This window comes from Vulpes vulpes, chromosome 15, assembly GCF_048418805.1.
Source record: "Vulpes vulpes isolate BD-2025 chromosome 15, VulVul3, whole genome shotgun sequence".
In the NCBI taxonomy this organism is placed as follows: Eukaryota; Metazoa; Chordata; class Mammalia; order Carnivora; family Canidae; genus Vulpes; species Vulpes vulpes.
The window spans coordinates 12046170-12065989 of NC_132794.1; the positions used below are offsets into that span (position 1 = coordinate 12046170).

Below are 19820 nucleotides of genomic sequence, written 5' to 3' on the forward strand. Positions count from 1 at the left end.
AATACAGAAATCATAAATGTAGAATGTGATGAATTATTAGAGTGAACATATCCATGTTACCACTGCCAGGTTGAGAAATAAACATTACTGGCTTTCTAGAAGATTCCCTCACATTCTTCCCCAATTATTATCTCTTCCATGATTTGCAGAGATATTCACTGCCTGATTTCATACAATCACAGATTAGTTTTATCTGGTTTTTAACCTAATGTAAATGGAATCATTCAGTATGTATTCCGTTGGATCTGGCTTCTTTCTCTCAATGTTCTATATGAGAGATTATCCATGTTGTAGCATGTTGCAGTAGTTTTCATTGTCAAGTAGTATTCCATTGTAGAATTTTTCGAGTATGTGTTCTGTTGACATTTATTTCTAATTTTTTTCTGTTATGAATGACACTAGTATGACATGCTTATCCGTGTCTTTTGGTGCATATATGTACACATTTCTGTTGGATATATTTTTAGGAATGGAATTTCTGGGTCATAGAGTATTTGTATGTTGCCTGGAATGTTTTTATTATTATTATTGTTGTTGTTGTTGTTGTTATTATTATTATTATTTGCCTGGAATGTTTTTACCTCCACTCTTCATTTGGCTAGCTTTCTGTTTATTCTTCGGGTTTCCTTGTAAAGGTCACTTCTGCAGGCAGGCTTATCCTAACCGTTGCTCTTCCCCTAACAATTTTAAATGAGTTCCTCCTGTTGTAGTCTTATTGGAACTCCATCATAGTACTTACTATCACTTAGAATTTTGCATTTGTGTAGTTATATAATGGCTATCTTCCCAATGGAAAGTATTAGAACACTAACTTTTTTTATTTGTTAAATAAATTTTGCTAGATTATAGCAAATTTGCTAGATAACTTTTTTTATTTGTTAAATAAATTTTGCTAGATTTATTTAACAGAGTGCTAGAGTCCTGGTACATAGTAAGCATTCAGTAGACTGGTTATATGAATGAGTGAAAGGTTATTATTATTTTGAAATGTTGTCAAGATTGGGATTTGCAGTTTATACAGAACAGTAATTTGGATGGTTTAATGTCTTTCAGCTGGAATTTTAATTATTTAATTATACAAAGAGAACCTTTTCCTTTTAAAATAATTTTTGTTTTAATGTATGGTAAAATGGAAAGTGGCTTTACTGCCAGGTAGTTATATGATCTTGAATGAATCACCTAAACTCTTAGTGTTTTTACCTTTTGAAAATGAGTAGCTTGTTTTGCACCATCTCCAGGATCCTCTGACTAGAGGCTCTCTCATTCTACACCAAAGTGCTACCTGTATGCAAATAAGCTGACCACAAACTGCAGTGCATGCAACCACAGGCAAATTGTGATTCTAGGAAGAGCATGCTAATTTGTAATCTTGTTTTCACATTCTTAATGACTTTCTTTAGTTTGGTCTTATCAGCTGAAGAAAGTCTACTGCCCAACTGGAAGGTTTGAGTCACAGTAGAATGTTGACATTGGGTAGCAGGACCTTCATTAGGTAGCTTAATTGTTTAATTTGAATTATTGTAATTCTAAGAAGTCAGAGAAATTTTCCTATAAACTTAATCCTCAATACCATTTAAATTTAAAATAAATGACTTTGTAATTATCTTGTGATCTTAGATAATAAGTTAATTTTGTTTCTTTCTGTTCAGATGGTAGAGTTAGCAATGCAGGTCTGATCACCAGTTATTCTCTGTTTAGTAAGCCTCTGTTTTAGAGTCACACTCATGAAAATCAAGAAATAGGTATATGATTATGTTTTCATCTGACTTTCTATAGATGATGTTATGCTTCATTATTTGCCTAACATTCTAATTTGAGAAGAGAAGGTGTGATAACCAATAATGCTGAATAATGCCACTTATGTCATATGATATAATCCTACAAAAGCAAGCCACTCCAGCAAAGGAGGGTGCTGAGCAATGTGCTAGAGGACAATTAATATGTTAAATTTTGATGAAGACCAATTGATACATGTATACTTTTGAGTGTTTTCTGTAGTCTATAAATAGATCACCTCTTCAGCTTCTATTTTCATTACTCTCTGTTGCTTCAGTAGGAAACATAGGTTAGGCCTCCTTGCTGTCCTGAATTTGTTCAGTTAAAAGAACTTTGAAAGCAGTACAGAGCTAAAACAGCTGAGTGAGTTAAGTCACTTGAATAAAGGTGTTGGATGTCTCTACCTCATGGCTTAGTGTAGTTTTCAGTATTCCTCAACGTCTCCTGTCATGAGCCAGGGCCAACTTATTATTCCCCAAGACTGTTTTCAAGAGAGGATACTAAAGCTAACTTATTTAGGATGAATGGAAGGAAAACATTTATGGCGGAGTACAGCATTATTTACCCTTCCCGGGGTCTCCATTCTGGAATCTGCTGAGTTTTCCTTCCCAATTTATTATATATTTATCATTTGATGATTATATGATGGCCTTAGAGTGGTCTATGAGGTCATTCTTTTTTTAAGATTTTTTTTAAGATTTTATTTACTTTTTTAAGATTTTATTTACTTTTTTATTTGAGAGAGCATGTGCACCTGTGTATAGGAGGGGGGCAGAGGAAGAGGGAGAGAGAGAGAATCTCAAGCAGACTCCACACTGAGTGTGTAGGTGGACATGGGGCTCTATCCCACGACCCTGAGATCATGATCTGAGCTGAAATCAAGAGTTGGTTGCCTAACCACCACCCAGACGCCCCCTACGGGTCTTTCTAAAGGCTGTAGGACTTACAGCTTCCTTTCAAGTTCTAAAAGTCCAGATGCCCATTGAGCTTTTGATTAGTATACCTTTGGTCGAAGGTAATTGGAGGAAAGTACCTCTCAGATTACTTAGAATTCCAGTAGCCCCTGCTCTCACTGACTGGCCAGAGTTATCTTGCCTTCTCTTCTTTCTGAACTTATCCAGCATGCCAAAGAATGTTGTCAGAATAAGTTTTTTTTTTTTTTTATCATTTTATTTTGGGAAGTATCAAACATGCATCAAAAAAGGGAGACTAATGTCATTGTACTCCATGTATCTGTCACCCAACCTCCATGATTATCAACTCATGGACACTTGTGTTTATCTATATCCCTATCTACTAGTTCCCCCTCCCCATTTATTTTAAAGTGAATCCCAGATGTCATGTAATTTCATCTATAAATATTCTTATGAGAATAAATGTTGGGTAGCCTGGGTGGCTCAGCGGTTTGGTGCCTGCATTCGGCCAGGGCATGATCCTGGAGACCCAGGATCAAGTCCCACATCGGGCTCCCTGCATGGAGCCTGCCTCTGCCTGTGTCTCTGCCTCTCTTGCTGTGTCTCTCATGAATAAATAAATAAAATCTTTTTTTTTTAAAGAATAAATGTTTATGGCACATGTTTTCTTTTGTTTTAAATTCTATTCTGTGCCTCTCTTGCTGTGTCTCTCATGAATAAATAAATAAAATCTTTTTTTTAAAAAAGATAATAAATGTTTATGGCACATATTTTCTTTTGTTTTAAATTCTATTCTATGATCTTATTCGTATTCACATACTTACTAGGATTAAAGTCAGAGGACCTTCAGATGATCAGTTCTATAGAGGTGTGGATATATTGTAAAATAGCCCCATGTTCTCCGGAACTGCATGTTCGCATTAGATGGTAAATTAAGAAAAAATTGAAAGCACAAGTGAAAGGCAGTGTTGGGTGTGACAAGGGAAAAAGAGCTTTTCTCTTTAAGATAAGCCTTAGAGGAAGTTGGGTACTGTTGAACCCTGAGGTATTCCAGTAGTAACTTGGGGAGTCAGGCCCTGCCTTACTTTACATGTTGAACAGATGAGCCAGAGAAGTCCAGCCTCTACCTGAGTTGAACTGCTACGGGTCTTGATGGTGGTTAGAAATCAGTAACTTTTAAAAAGAAAGGTTTGTTTTTCCTAGCATCCTGTTTGCTTAACAACATCAACATGAACAGGAGAAAAAAAAATACAGAGCAGTCTGTTCCCCTGATTGAAAACCCAGTAGATACCTTGAAAGACAGCCTCAGGGGCAAGGAGGAACCTGAACCTCCGTATCACCACACCTGCTGAACTCTCATTCCTCTCATTCTTTCACTCTGTTTTCCTTGGGGCTCTCCATACATCCTACCATTCCATAAACTCCACTAGTTTAAGCTCTGGTTAGAAATCATTTAACAAGGCCTGTGTTGCCCACTCCCAACCTCACACCCCCAGAGACATCCACCATAGATAGACATCATATTGGAAAATTTCCAGACGTCACTGTGAGGAAAAATCAAACTTTAGAGCATTCAGATGCTATTGGTAGTAAGGTTAAATGTTTATCTTTTTCTATATTATTTAAAAACTCACAGCACATTCCCTTCTGTGCTATAACCTCTTAATTTGTTTTGGTCTATTAGATGAATACTTAACAATCGCAGTGTTCAGTGTCTCTGGTTAGGTTGGTATTGTGTTGAGATAAAAAGAAATGAGGGGCACCTGGGCACTCAGGTAGTTAAGCAACTGACCCTTTGATTTCAGCTTAGGTCATGGTATCAGGGTCATGAGATGGAGCCCCTGTTCTGGGCTCCCCATTCAGTGAGGAGTCTGTTTGAGATCCCCCCCCCCTCCTTCTGCTCTTCTCCCCATTTGTGTGCTTACGTGCTCTCTCTCTTTCTCATAAGTAAGTAAATAAATCCTTTTTAAAAAATGAGGCCATTTCTGTTGCTGTTCGTATACAGGGAATGAGGTATAAAATAACGAGAAGGAAGATTTACTTCCGGCATGATCAAAGAAAACATTTGAGTTAGGTATTGAAGGATGGGTAATATTTGGAAACAGAGAGATGACTAAACGGTGTTCCAGATGGAAAGAACACTGTGAACAAAGGGAAAATGATGTGGAGCACACAGAAGGAGCCACCCATTATTCATTTTTTATTCATTTTGGCTGCAGTGTAGGACGCCAGGGGAAAGTATGAGGAAAAAGGAAAGATGGGGATGAGTGAGTGAAAATTGGTACATTTTGTGTTTTATCTAAAGGTTATACACAGTATTTTAAAGTACTATGGCTTTTTAATTTAAGTAATCTCTTTGTAGTGGAAGATTCCCAAACTATTTTCCAGAATTAAAAGTTACCAGAGAAATAGAACAATAATTAAGTCTCTCCCTCTTACATAATGTACTTCTGTTTCATGGAGTTTCAAAAAATAAGAGAATTCTTTCCCCATTAAAAATGTTTGGGGAGGAGGTAACATGATACTGTAAGCATTTATCTTAGTGCTTTGTAGAGATAAAAGCTTCTTAATTTAGGAATGTGCATGTGTTTAAATTTTATTTTTGATGGTTACATTTCATTTTTTTAAATTTGAAGCAGTGTCAAAGATACAGAAAAGCTGAAGTTCAGTACAAAGAACTTTTCTCTGATTTATTGGAGAATATTGCTGACATAATGTTCAGTCACCCACAAATACTGTTACTTATTTCCTAGAAAGAATTGCTCCTTCATAACTACAATATAACCATAAAAAAGTTAACATTGTACATCTGTCTAATCCTCAGACTCCATTCAAGTTCACCAACTGTCCCAACGACTCCTAGTAAAACGATCCAGTTCAGATTTATCATTTTATTTGTTGGCCTCCCTCTTTATTCCCTTTAAATCTGGAGAAGTTCTTCAGTCTTTGATGTTTACAACCTTGAAACTTCTGGAGATGAAGATGAAGGCCAGTTGTTTTGTAGAATGTACCTCACTTTGAGTTTGTCTAATGGTTCCTTGTGCTCAGATTCGGGTGTTATGTCCTGGCAGGAATATTACAGAAGTGGTGCTGTGTCCTTTCCATTATATCCTGTCAGGGGGCACACCGTTTTGACTTGTCCCATTACTGTTGGTATTCATTCTGATTATTTGATTTAGGTGGTCTCTGGCAGACTCCTTGTATAAAAAGTGTTTTGAGGTAAGGTACTTCGAGAACGTGTTAAACTTCCCCATGACTCATCACACTTTCAGTTGATGGGTTTATTCAGTGGGTTGTAATCTGTTACTATTATAATTTGTTTTGATGCTTCAGATTGTTCCAGATTTCTCTAGTAGACGCCCCTTGAAGCTGGCTTCTTATTTCTGTGACATTTCTCCATTATTCTTTGAGTATTCCTGTTGTGACACAAGAATATGTTCCAGGCTCCTCTTGTCTCTGCCTTTGCCCTAGAATAGCCATTTTTCCAAGGAATCCTTAATAGTGGACAGTGGTATTAGAAAGCAAAGTCTGGGTGCTAGGTGTGGCCATTGCTATTGGAATACTGCTGATCTCAGGCCCTGTCAATGGATAGAACTAAGGAGAATGTGTAATTATGTGTCAATATGTATATATATATAGTTATACACACCCATTTATATCCATGTCTGTCCATCTGTCTATCTAGAAAACTAGGAGTTCACATTGGTAACTCCAATTCCTATCAACACTGCAGTGCCCATTCTAGTTTTCTCTCCTTCCATATTTGTACACTCATTCACTGACAGTGAGGAACCTGGTTCCCATTATCCTGATCATTCCCCTTATGATCAACCACTTTCCTGTTGCCACTGAAGCCACCTCCACCGTGTGGGTGCCTTCCTCAGCCTACAGGGCCTCCAGCACCCTGCCCTGGGCTTCCCTTCAGTGCACCCTGCCCGCCCCCACCCTGCCCAAGCTTCAACCTACCATACCAGGCCTCTCCCAACATCCCTGGGTGGGCACCACCCTCCTCACCCTACTGAGACTTGTCTTATCCCAGGCTGTCCTCCCCTCAAACGAGTGCCCTCTCTCCCTGCCTCTGGCTTCCATGCACAGAGCCATTGTTCTTACTCTGCTTGGGCTCTGACAACCTGCAAAAGACCTTCCTCAATTATACCCCAAACCTCTGAAGCGTATATGGAAGAATAGGAAAACATCTACAGTCCTTTACATAAAAAAATGTTTAGGAAGAAAACACTATGTTCTTTTAGGGAATTGAAAGTGTCTGGAATTAAAATTGCATATGGCTCTGAAATTTCATTCACAAATTCATTTGACATAATATCTTTGAACTCCTACTGAGCGCCGGGCACTGAGCTCTGCCACTGGGGTTAGAGCAGTGAGCTTGGCCAAATCCCTTCCTTCCGGGGATCCCTGGGTGGCTCAGCGGTTTAGCGCCTGTCTTCGGCCCAGGGTATGATCCTGGGGTCCCAGGATTGAGTCCCACGTCAGACTCCCTGCATGGAGCCTGCTTCTCCCTCTGCCTGTGTTTCTGCCTCTCTGTGTGTGTGTGTGTGTGTCTTTTATGAATAAATAAATAAAATCTTTAAAAAAAATCCCTTCCTTCTGAAGCTGCATTCTTTGACTGGGGCTGTTTAAGAGGTTATCAGTTTGTTAGTAACAAATTGATCACCTCTCTAACCCTGTTTCCTCATGTCAGATGGAAATAGTCGTAATTTTGCTGATGGGATTGTTGTGAAAATTGAATAATATGTGTTAGTTACTGTCATAATCATCACAGAAACAATATACAGATACTTCAACTGCAGCATCATTTATCACTCTAAAACTTATTTTAAAATTTCATTTAGGGATCCCTGGGTGGCGCAGCGGTTTGGCGCCTGCCTTTGGCCCAGGGCGCGATCCTGGAGACCCGGGATCGAATCCCACGTCGGGTTCCCAGTGCACGGAGCCTGCTCCTCCCTCTGCCTGTGTCTCTGCCTCTCTCTCTCTCTCTCTCTCTCTGTGACTATCATAAATAAATAAAAATATTTAAAAAATAAAAATAAAAAAAATAAAATTTCATTTAATAGTGTGATAAGAAAACAAAACATTTCTGGGAAAGAAAGTGATATCTGCTCTTCAAATTATTTTTCCTTTCCTTAAGCATACTTTTATCTAGGAATAGGCACTTTAGTTTAAATTGTATGCCTGTGTGTGTGTGTCTGTCCTGTTTCCTGAGTCTTAGAATATAATATAAAAGTGTAAATAAGCAGCATGACATTTGTTGGCAATGTTTGAATCAGATGACAGTTTAATAGGTTTTCATGGGGCCTGAGAGACACAACATACTCATATATTTGGAGCACAGTCAATGAAAAGATAATTATTATACATGACTAGAAGAGTGACCATTTTGTTTCATAGCATTTAAGTGATAAAATACCTTTTTTTGTTTTTAAGGGAAGGTGATGGCTTAATACTAACAATACATTTTCTTTTTAATCTTACGGCTGCTGGTCTTTGAACCTAAATAATGATTGCTGTTGAAACTGATACATCTGGTAATATTTATATTACTATATTAGTGATGGTATTTAAATACATAGAGCATGTTTGCTCTAAAACTAACATTTGCCCTGGAAGCCATGCCTTCTGTCATCAGAGATGTAACAAGTCTCTAACTTTTGCTTCAATGTACATGTGGTACTCTTAATGAGGCAGTATTTAGGGATAGGATCATGATTTACTTTATAAAATATAATTAAAATTAATGTGACATTTTATATTTGTGTCATTTGTCATTTAATGTTAGGAGTAACAGTTACTTAAGCATAGGTTATAATAAGGAGAAGAAGAACTCTGGGAATGCAGAAGGAAATACAAAGCCTCATAACTTTAATGGCTGGGTGAAATCTTACTCTCTAATTTTGTATAGGCAGCTTTGATAAAGGTAAAGGCCTCACTGAATAATGAGCATGCTAGAGAATTATGACAGTATCAGCTAATTGAGTGATTAATTGAGTAATTTAGTTTTTGCCTGTGCTGCCAGCTAGCAGAGCACAACTCATTCCAAGGCAGAAGTGGGTTAACTAGGAAGAAGGCTTATGAGTAGATAGTCCAAAAAGAGGTGAATCAGGCAAGGAAGATGAGATTGATGAAGTTTTGGAATATAGGTGAGGTTTGGTGGGGTGAGGTCCGGAGCCAACGATCAGGAAAGAATTCTTGAGACGTCTTTGGTGCAAAATGGTGGGGTTTTTTGTTTGTTTGTTTTAAGATTTTATTTATTCATTCATGAGAGACAGAGAGAGAGAGAGAGAGAGAGAGAGAGAGGTAGAGACAGGCGTTCCAAATGGTGGTTTTATTAAAGCACGGGGACAGGACCTGTGGGCAGGAAGAGCTGCTGCCCCGGGCCTGTGAGGAGTGACTGATCAGATACCTGAGAGTTGGGAGGGGTTTGAGGATAGCATACTGTCTAAGGAATTCTGGAAGCAAGGTTTCCAGGATCTTGAAGGGCCTAGCTATTGTTGGGAAAAGGTCTTTTATTACCATCTAATAAAACCTTAGTCATGAGACCCTTCGGAGGTATATCCGTGTGCCGTGTGCTTGGGGGATGATTGCCAACATGTATCTTGGGGGGGTTTAGAGATAAAGGAGGTTTCTAAAGGAATTTTTATATGTTAAAGTAGACTTACAGGATCCTGGGGGTCGGGCTAAGATTGCCTTCTGCCCTTAGCAAAGTATTGACATGGATTGAGGCAGTTGAGTCAGTAGAGGAATGTCCCTCTGCCTGCTTCGAGACTTGTCAGTGTGCTGCCCTGGGCTTGTGCTTTGTCCTCAGATAGTCCTCTGTTCCCTCATCATTCCCGCCCCCCCCCCCCCCCCCCGAACAATTAGAACCCTGGAGAAGAGCTTGGGGCAAAGGAAAAGTTCTCTAATACAAAGTATTAAGGAATATTAGGCAAAGTAGTAGGCTGAGAAGATAGCCCATTTGTTGGCTGTAAAGATTGACAAGTTGGAAGGCATTAAGGATCTGATAATATGCTTTCCTTTTCTTTAAGATTTTATGTGTTTATTAGAGGGAGAGAAAGAGCACAAACCAGGGATAGGGGCAGAGGGAGATGGAGAAGCCGGCTCCCCACTGAGCAGGGAGAAGAGTGGAGCTCTACTCTGGGCTTGATCCCAGGATCCTGAGATCCTGACCTAGGCAAAGGCAGACGCTTAACCTACTGAGCCGTCCAGGGGCTCCATAACATACTTTTCTAATGTGGAACACATACTGTTGCCAAAATGTATTATAATTCTGTATTATAGATGAATGAGGAAAGGAGAAAGGGGACAGGCACAAGAGATTAGGGTAAATAAGGAATGAACCAGTCAGTCAGGAGGTGAGTTGGGGAGTGTGGAATAGAGAGTGGAAAGGGAGAACAGTAAAGAAGTAAAGAAATAGAAAAGAAAGGACAGAATGAGAAAGAGGATCACACCTTTCTGGATTTGTAGACTTTAGAATTATTTGGAATTGTCCATTGAGTTACAAGTTATGGCTTAAATTTCTTCGGGGTTTTTTGGTAAAGTTTTTTAATATTTGCTAAGAACTGGGAAGAGTTTTCCTTTAAAGTTTCAGGATTTGTTTTTGTTTTTCAACAGAGCAACCATAACACCTGACCTAGGGATATTATTCTGTGGATTGTATTCATCAGCAAGATAACATTAACTTGATAGCAGAAGAAATGAATCAAGACAAAGGTGCAACTGAAGATATCGTTCCTCTGCTAAACTCTGTAGTCAAGCATTGCTGTTAGCTTTTATCATTTAAACATTTGTCATCTTCTATGTTTCAAGCACTATTCTAAATGTCAGGGATAAAAGGATGCATAGGACAACATTCTTGCCTTCAAGGATTGGGCTGGTTAATGGGAAAGAGAAGTGATGGGTCTATTTAAAATGTTTTGACAACATGAAGAGGGAGCTCTGTGAAAGAAGTGTACCTGTAGAGGTTAGAGAAAGGTTTCCAGAAAGTAACTTTGTGTGATGTTTACATAAGGTGGTCAGGTGGAGCCTTGTAGGCAGAAAGCTAGATTGCTGTGCAAAGGTGCAGGAGTGTAAAAGAGTGCTTTGGGGCAATTAGGGACAGTTTAATGTGATGAGAGCATAGAAGGGGGGGTGGAAGGAGGGGGAAAGTAATTGAAAAATGAAGCAGAAAGAGGAGGTTGAGGCCACATTCTGAAAGATTACTGGTGAAGGAGTTGGATGTTGTCTACTAGGGGTGTGATAACACAGGGCAGTGCTGGTAGTAGACATGGGCGAACAGGTGAGTGGGACAGAGAAGATTCAAAAACAATCTCCAAATAAATAAAATCTTAAAAAAAAAAAAAAAAAGGATGCCTGGGTGGCTTAGTCAGTGGTTGAGCATGTGCCTTCGCCTCAGGGCGTGATCCCAGAGGTCCGGTGCCCTGCGTGGAGCCTGCTTCTCTCTCTCTGCCTATCTCTCTGTGTCTCTCATGAATAAATAAATAAAATCTTTAAAAACAAAAAAGTCTCCAAAACATGAGTATTATTTAGGGCAGTACTTCAGATCATTGGGAGAGGCTGGATTTATTCATCAGTGGTGCTGGAAAAATTTGTTGACTCTTTGAGAAGGACAATTAAGTTACTAGCTGAGAAAATATTTTATTTGATGTATTTATATTAAGAATATCAGGTTTAGGGATGCCTGGGTGGCTCAGTAGGTTAAGCATCTGACTCCTGATCCCAGTTCAGGTCTAGATCTCCAAGTCATGAATTCAAGCCCTGCATTGGGCTCCACACTAAGCATGGAGCCTACTTAAAAAAAAAAAAAAAAAAAAAAAAAATATATATATATATATATATATATATACACACACACACACACACACACACACATATATGTATGTATATGTATGTATGTTGTATTTAGATTTTTGTTTGAAACTCTGGCTTTATAACTAAATAACCCTGGAACTTTTTTTGTAGCATCTGCAGAAAAAGAGGCAATCAAGGGTACATACTCCAAAGTACTGGATGCATATGGACTTTTAGGTGTTTTACGATTAAATCTTGGTAAGTTTATTATTCAGTATAATTAATCATCTTTTTTATCTCTGTTAATTCTAAGGATTTGAGAGATTGCTTGTATATCATTTCATATTCCATATTTGAGCTAAAAGCATGGTAACATCTTTTAAACCCTAATTATGCTAATCTTGGGAAAATGTTTGTTGGTTGAAAAGGCATGTGACATACTCAAGCTGTTGTGATTTTAAGTTTCAGAGAAATTATCCTATATGAACACTTGAAGATTGGTATCAGTTGTTAAAAGAGAAAATCAGGGCATTGTCTTTTTTGTTTGTTCCAGTGCTTTAAGAAAAGACGTCTTAGACGTCACACTGATTGCTCTGGTTTATAGTAGAAAGGACATCTGCTTTGTATTTAAAAGGTCTCAGCTTGAGTCTATCCCTGCCACTTAATGTCACCGCAGGCTGTAGAGTAACCCTTGTGATTACTGATTACTGGTTTGACTGTAACTGCGTAGCTGGAAGTGTGGCCCAAGGCCTGGTACCAGTCTGTGAACCATTTTGTTATTGGTATGTGATGAGATAAGGAGCTTGCACCATCATGCAAATCCACACATGGCTCCCTTGGTTGATAGAGTCTTACTATGCAAAAAAAAAGTCAGCTAAGCTGAACAGTGAATTTAGTGAGGTAATTGATTTCCATTCTGGAACATGCACCTTTCTCACTGTGACAGTCCATGGGCCAAACTTGAGGAGGACTGGTGTAAAGTGGAGATTTGTCATTTGTTATGAATCTATCACATGTAAAGCACTATGCCTAGGTGCTTAGCTAATATTGCCTCAGGTAACCCTCACAGTCCAGTGAGGTTTATTTTAATCCTGGTTTGTGAGGGAGTGTATCTCAGGTTGGTTCTGTTAGCACACTAAAGTTGGTCTAGATACTAAGTGGCAGAGCCAAGATTCAGGGCCACTTCTGCCCATCAAAGTACACCCCCGCTGAATTTTGCCTTCATGCTAATTTCATGGGATTTTTGCCAAAATTAGTGAAAATATCTATGAAAGTTTTTGTAAACCAAATTGCTTTATAAATTGTTATCAGGGGCTTTCTGTTCATATGTCAACTCCAGCAGCTCACATTTACATTTTTTCCATTTCTTTCAACTGTGCTATTTACAAAGAGCTCCCACATTTATTGTCTTACGTGGATTTCCTGACAATCTAAAGGAAAGATGGGGAAGATAACATATAGATTATATTTTTACTTGATAAATTTTTTTATATCAGATTAATCAAAGGAATAATTTCATCAATGTGAGATTATTCTGTTAATGTTTAAATGGTTCATGGATCTAAATGTGTTTAATCAAGGATTTTTTTCAACTTTTGCAAAAATCCAGTTGTAAATGTAAACATGTCCATGTCAGTTTAAAATAAGCCTGCTGTCAGATTTTAAAAGTTGGAAACATGACAAGAAAGTTGGAGGAAATTTTGAATAACTTGAAAAATATTGGGACTTTTCATCTGATGAATTCTTTGGTTTTTGCAGGTGATACCATGTTACATTATCTGGTTTTAGTCACTGGATGTATGTCTGTTGGAAAAATTCAAGAATCTGAAGTTTTCCGAGTTACTTCTACTGAATTCATATCACTACGAATTGATTCTTCAGATGAGGATCGCATTTCAGAAGTGCGAAAAGTTTTGAATTCAGGAAACTTTTATTTTGCATGGTCTGCATCTGGAATCAGTTTAGATCTAAGTCTTAATGCACATCGTAGCATGCAAGAACACACAACTGATAATAGATTTTTCTGGTGAGTTTGTGTTAACGTTTTTTCCCTTGGTAATCATGTGCTTGCTGTGCAATAGTTTGGTGATTTGGTGCATAGTGTGTTCATCAGTTATTTCCAGAGATAGCAAGGATGGACATTGCTGATTGAGCACCCCACTGTCTCCTGCTCCAGAATCCTCAGCAGAGCATAGCAGGCAGCCAGTGTCAGCTTATTGAAGTTCCCGTGTGACATGTGACATGCAACCCATTTGCCCAATTTAAACTGACCTTTCATTTCTGAAATATATTATTTAAGATATTTATTTTAAAATTAAGAATGAATTAGTTGTAATCAAGTTGTGATACTCATATTTACTGTTCATAGTTTGAGATCTTGTTTCTGGCAGTACTGTTTTTCCTTTTTTTTTTAGTACTGTTTTTCTAAGACCGCATTGCCTCATTATTTTTAATTTAAAGGTAATAGGTGCATAATCTTGATTTAAGAGCAATGGACTGTGAAGAAGTGATATGCTAGGATAAAGTTTAGTACTATAATAAAGTAAGACTTAAGTAGGTAATGGATATTTCATGATTATGCATAAACTGTACTATAGTATGCACAAAAGGTAAGCACATGTAACTATAATTAGTGCTGCTTTATTGGAGCTGACCAGTTTTCTAGGATACTGTTTCTCTTGTCCACAGTCAGCATTGCTGTAGACATTTTCCCCTAACATCATGTAGTAATTATATTTCATTATGTTTGCACGTCCTAAGACCGCAGTCCAGGACTCTCTGCCCTTGGGTCTCCCTCAGTAGGTCAGATTCAAGGTGTTCCTCCTGGATATTTTCTTTTCCTCCCACTTGCACCATCTATGTATGGTCCTTGAGTGGCTCATTTAGTCTGACCTATCTGTCTTGGGTGTCAGAGGGCTCAAAGTCAACAAAACCTTAGGATAAAAACAAACTTTAGAGGAAGCTTTTTAGCTAATGTGTAAGTTTTTTGGCCCAGCATAGTAATACAGAGGAGAAACGAGGCAGAATGAAAAAAAGACTCCAGCATCCTAGAGACTTGGAACCTCACAAAGGAGGAGACAATGAAGGGCTGGGAAGGAAGGGTTAATGGGGCAATTAAGTGAGCCTAGAGGTCAGCCCCACACTTTTTCTGATGGAAGAGACATTGAAATCCCTGAAAAGTTAAGGTGGTGCAGATGGGCAGGGCAGTTGCCCTGACTTTTTTCTCCCCACTCTGGTCATTCTAACCCCAAATATCTTAGATTAAGAGATAAAAATTTTCTTGCCAATAATTAGAAGTTTAAGCGGGTGTGGATGCATTGGCTCCAATGATCAGCAGTTAAGCACATTTGCTAAGTTTAACCAGTAGGAGTAATTTATTTATTTATTTCATTTACTTAAGGGTGGAGGTGGCAACAGTTTACCTAACAGACTGAGGGGGTTTGTTGAATAGGAGACAGGTTGAACAAAAGGGAGACTAAAACACCAAGAATGAGTTTTGGTAATTTTACACTTTCTACAATTTTTCCGAGGATTGGCATTCTTGAGCTTCACCTTGCATAGAAAAATGAAAGCTTTATGAATTTATTATGCATACTCTTGTAGCTTAGTAGAAATATTTTCCAGGATACAGCCAAGTAAGTTTTGTTTCCAGAGTCACAAACACCTATCACAAAAACCCCACTCATTTATTCCTTTGGAGATTTGAAGCTGCAGCCAGTTGAGAGTTGTTTATGAATTTAAATAGAATTAAGACAGCAATTCATTGACAGCAAAGAAAAATGAAAACTGATGGTAGAGGGAGAAACTACCTGAACAAATACATAGGATCCCAGTTGTATTTAAATGGAGACAGGTATGTTGCTTATACTTCTGCCATGACATGGGACTCTCTATGGTATCTGGACATACTGGATCACAGTCATTTGAACTTCACCTCAGATCAGTATAGGCAATAGGAGAGTATGGAGGCTTATGTCATATTTTGAAAATACTTAATGGCCATTGGATTGAGTGTTAGTCTAATAGTAATCTCACCATTCACTTACGTAGATGGTTTATCAGAATTGAACGTGCCCACCAGCTGTCTTATCTCTACCATCGCCTATACCCTGAGGAGGAGGGCTGGGCAGCTGCTGGTCTAGCAGTAGTGCTGTGTATTAATGAGACTAAGACAGTGAGATAGTGCAGAGTACTTAAGAAAAATTTCTACCTAAAACAGGAGAGTTTTAAGACTTGAGAACCAAGCTTCAGTATTATAGAAAATTCACTTTTATGAGACTCCTGGTTATCTGAAAAGCCAACCAGTATGTTTTTCTGCACAACAATATATTTCTCTTGGTGATAAATTGGTCAGGATATTCCATATGCATTCTTTGGAGGGCTAGAGTTCCAGTATAGAGCCCAGAAGAGGCAGTCAGCAGGATCAGAAGGTAGCCAACCTGGCAGGATTCCAGCCCCTATCCCTGCTTTAGCCATTGTGACTCAGCTCTGGTGAGTTTCCTACTCATTGGGCTTCTGTATGTTTATTTTAATAAAACTTTTTGCCCTGAAAAAATTTGAAAACGAGGCCCCCACTAAACCATTCAGAGTAATGGAAAAATCTAGACATGTATTAATATGGTAGCTACTAGGTCAGTTGGCTATTTAGAGCCTTATTAAAGTCGAACGTTAAGAGTAGAACTTTATAAAGTGGGGTGGGAATATTTGTATGAAATCCTTTTTTGGGGGAAAGTTAGGTTATATATACATTATATGAAAAGACAACAGAATGGAGCACAGATACTAAAAACATAAAAGATGTTTCTTTTCTTTGAACCATAGATCATATGCCGGAGGATCACATTTTATAGCCTCATCTTCTGATTCCTAGCATGGTAAATGTAAATGAATTGACTTATTTGTAGGGCCTTTTAATTGAATGACATTAATGTTTCAGGAGCACTGTTTTAAAACTTATGCTGTGTTATCTGGTACTCAGTAAGCTAATGAGTTATTTTTTTTTCTGCTAGGAATCAGTCTTTGCATTTGCATCTCAAGCACTATGGTGTGAATTGTGATGACTGGTTATTACGCCTCATGTGTGGGGGAGTAGAAATCAGAACAATTTATGCTGCTCATAAGCAGGCAAAGGCTTGCCTCATTTCCAGACTCAGCTGTGAACGAGCTGGGACCAGGTTTAATGTCCGGGGAACAAATGATGATGGTCACGTTGCTAATTTTGTAGAAACAGAACAGGTACATAGTGTTTTATATTGCTTGATTCATGTATTAGAAGAGAGGCTCAGAAAATAATAGATCCATAGATTTCTACTGGATTCAAAACTCCTTTTCACATCTGTAATGTCCTTTTGTGGTTGTTCTTGGCTGCTTACTAGCCTTAAGAAAGACTTCCCTAAGACAAACTTATTTATAAACAAACTTCGGTATGACTCTTCAAATGAGGAACAAGATTTTTACTAATTAGCATGATGTCAGTGCTGTACGTTTTGGTATTGAATTTAAAAATCCTCAATTAGAGAGCTAGATAATTTAATAAAATGTTTTCTTGTCTGAAATTAAATAAAAAATAAATAAATAAAAAATAAAAAAATTAAAAAAAATAAATAAATAAAAATAAAAAAATAAATAAATTAAATCAAACCCAGCTCTTAAAGATAGATATATATACCAACTAAAAGTAAGTTATGACATTTGCAGTCAGAGAAAGATACCATATGATTTCACTCATATGTGGGATTTAAGAAACAAAACGAAAAAAGAAACAAACAAACAAAAGTACTCTTAAATACAGAGAACAAATTGGTGGTTGCCAGAGGGGAGGTGGGGGAGTGCAGCTGGATGAAATAAATGAAGGAGATTAAGAGTACACTTATCTTGATGAGCACTAAGAAATGTATAGAATTGTTCAATCATTATATCATATGTCTGAGACTAATATAACACTGTATGTTCATTATATTTGAATTAAAAACATTTTTTTGGCTCTGAAACTATATTATTGTACATTCAGGCCTCCCCCCAGCCCAACTCAGTACTTCAGATTAGTTTTAGAAAATAGAAAAAGCTAAAGAAAAAAAATAAATATAAAAGTATGTGTGTAAAATATTGAGATTCAGAAGGCAAACTAAAAGTTGTGGTTTTTATGCTTATATTTTTACTATTTTTTGGTTAATTTATGGAAAAACTATCACTAGTTAAGAGAAAATCACACTTATTTGGTGGCCTCTTCTGGGTATTTTGTTAGGACAATTAGATGTGAGTTGGTTATGAGATAAAACTAGCATGCAAGAGATGTTAGTATATTTGTCTTTGTAATGTAGAGGTAGTAAGTTTGTGGAAATATTTCATATGTTATTTTTCTCTGTAGGTTGTATACTTAGATGACTCTGTTTCTTCTTTCATACAAATCCGGGGATCCGTTCCATTGTTCTGGGAGCAACCAGGGTTGCAGGTATCTGTACAACATTGTTTTGTCTTGCGTTTTCTCTTGAATGTTTTCTAACCTCTCAGGGTAGTTCATTACTTCATTAGTTAGTTATTCAGTTTAGTAATATTAGCTAGATGCACAAATGAGGGTCTAAATACAAGCATTCTTGGAATTGTCTTAGATATTTTTGTTTAATATTCTTTCAGATGTCCATAGAAATTCAACTGCTGTTTTTAATATTAAAATATTAATGTTTCCATAGCACATTGATATTTAGTGTTTCATATTTACTATCTCCATATCTTTATATAACAATTTTGCCCCTTTAGGTAGGAGAATGTAGTAGTTAAAAAGGCATCTGAAACCAGACTTCTCAGTTTGGATCCTTACTCTGCCACTACTAGCTGTGTGTTCATGGGCAAGTGGTTTAACCCCTCTGTGTCTCAATTTGCTTATCTGTAAAATGGGAATGATAATATTAGTAGTTCCTCTTCATAGAGTTGTAAAGATAAAATGAAAAATATTAAAACCAATGCTTGGTACCCACAGGCAACACTGTTGTAAGGGTTAGCTATTGTTGTTATCAGTAATATATCTGATACTGAAATTTTACTTTATGATTTGTAGGGACCAATCATCTTTAATATGTTCTTTGGTTTGCTTCCTGATGGTTTCTTTTTAATTTTGTTGATATAAATATGTAATCTTTAAAATAAAAGATTTTTTTCATGTAAGTTCATAACATTAGATTGCCCATAATAGCGTGATTTTGCATTTTATTTTTATTACAAAATATTTAGTTCCTAAAGTATACATTATTTTCATTTTAGGCTTCTAGTGTATATTGTCTAGTAAGTTTTATGCCTTAGCCTATAGTACTAAGAAAATGGACAGAAAAAAATCCTGCTTCCTTTTAGCTCACAGCTGGATCTCTTACATTTTAGGATGGCTGTTATGGAGAATGATTGCAGGCCAATTGAACCTTTGCAATACTGCAATTTATATAAGACAGGCCAAGAATTAACAAGGATTAAAAGCAGTTACAATTCCTGAGTTCTTGTCAAGAATTTTAACTTATGCAGGTTTTATCTTTGGCATGTAGGGATAACTTAAGTAGATATATCTCTCGCCAAGTCTCTTTTGGGAAAGAATCCCAACCCTATTCTGCTTCCTCTAAACCTTTGTGATCAGCGATGGGTGTTTAGAATATTCAAGAACATTCCTAAAGCCTTGTTTTGATGCAAGGTGAATGCTTTTGCTTTAGAGACAGAGGAGTATAAAAAATGGTAGTGATCTATTTATGGGCTATTTGCCACTCTCTGTGATATTTTATTAGAAGCTCAGAATTACAGTGTTTGACCATTCAAGACGGTCGGATGTTGAGTAGTCACATTGATGGATGAGGCTACCCTCCTCCCTCCTGCTGTGTTCTGTGGCTGGCCCACACAGTTTCTGTCTGGCCAATGTCATCTTGTTTATGGGCAGAGAACTATGGATTTTTAAATCATGCATTTCTTGATAGAGATAGTAATTTTTAAGACGTTGAAACAGTCCAGCAGTTCTACTAAATTGTCATGGAGCTGGCCTATTGTTGTCTTGAGTTGAGGACTAAGTGATTCTCAGTTATTTTAGCTTAGTAGTTTTTAAAGTCAGCCTTTTTTGGAGCAGGAATGGATTATTTTTATAAGTATCTTTTACAGAAAAACATTCTCCCCATCATTCTAAGAATTGGTAATAGAGGGATGAAAATATTTTATCAATTTTTAAAAACTGAAGAATAGACATTCATTTTTAAAAATTAAAAAATGCCAAGTCCCCAAATTTATTTTCCCTTAGAAGACAAAGAACGGCTTTTGACAGAGACTGGTTGAAAATGATTGTTAGGTATCTTGTGTATTCTC

The 19820-nt window shown here is 37.4% G+C and overlaps 1 protein-coding gene across 50 annotated transcripts in view; it reads left to right on the plus strand.

Annotated features, from left to right (window-relative positions):
* Positions 1 to 19820, plus strand: part of SYNJ1 (synaptojanin 1) — a 91645-nt gene that overhangs the window by 11942 nt on the left and 59883 nt on the right. For all 50 annotated transcript variants that reach the window (XM_072740830.1, XM_072740812.1, XM_072740826.1 and 47 more), the window contains exons 3-6: positions 11664 to 11750; positions 13251 to 13518; positions 16502 to 16727; positions 17860 to 17943. In XM_072740830.1, coding sequence (XP_072596931.1) covers positions 11664 to 11750; positions 13251 to 13518; positions 16502 to 16727; positions 17860 to 17943 — 665 coding nt within the window. The remainder of the gene's footprint in view (positions 1 to 11663; positions 11751 to 13250; positions 13519 to 16501; positions 16728 to 17859; positions 17944 to 19820) is intronic.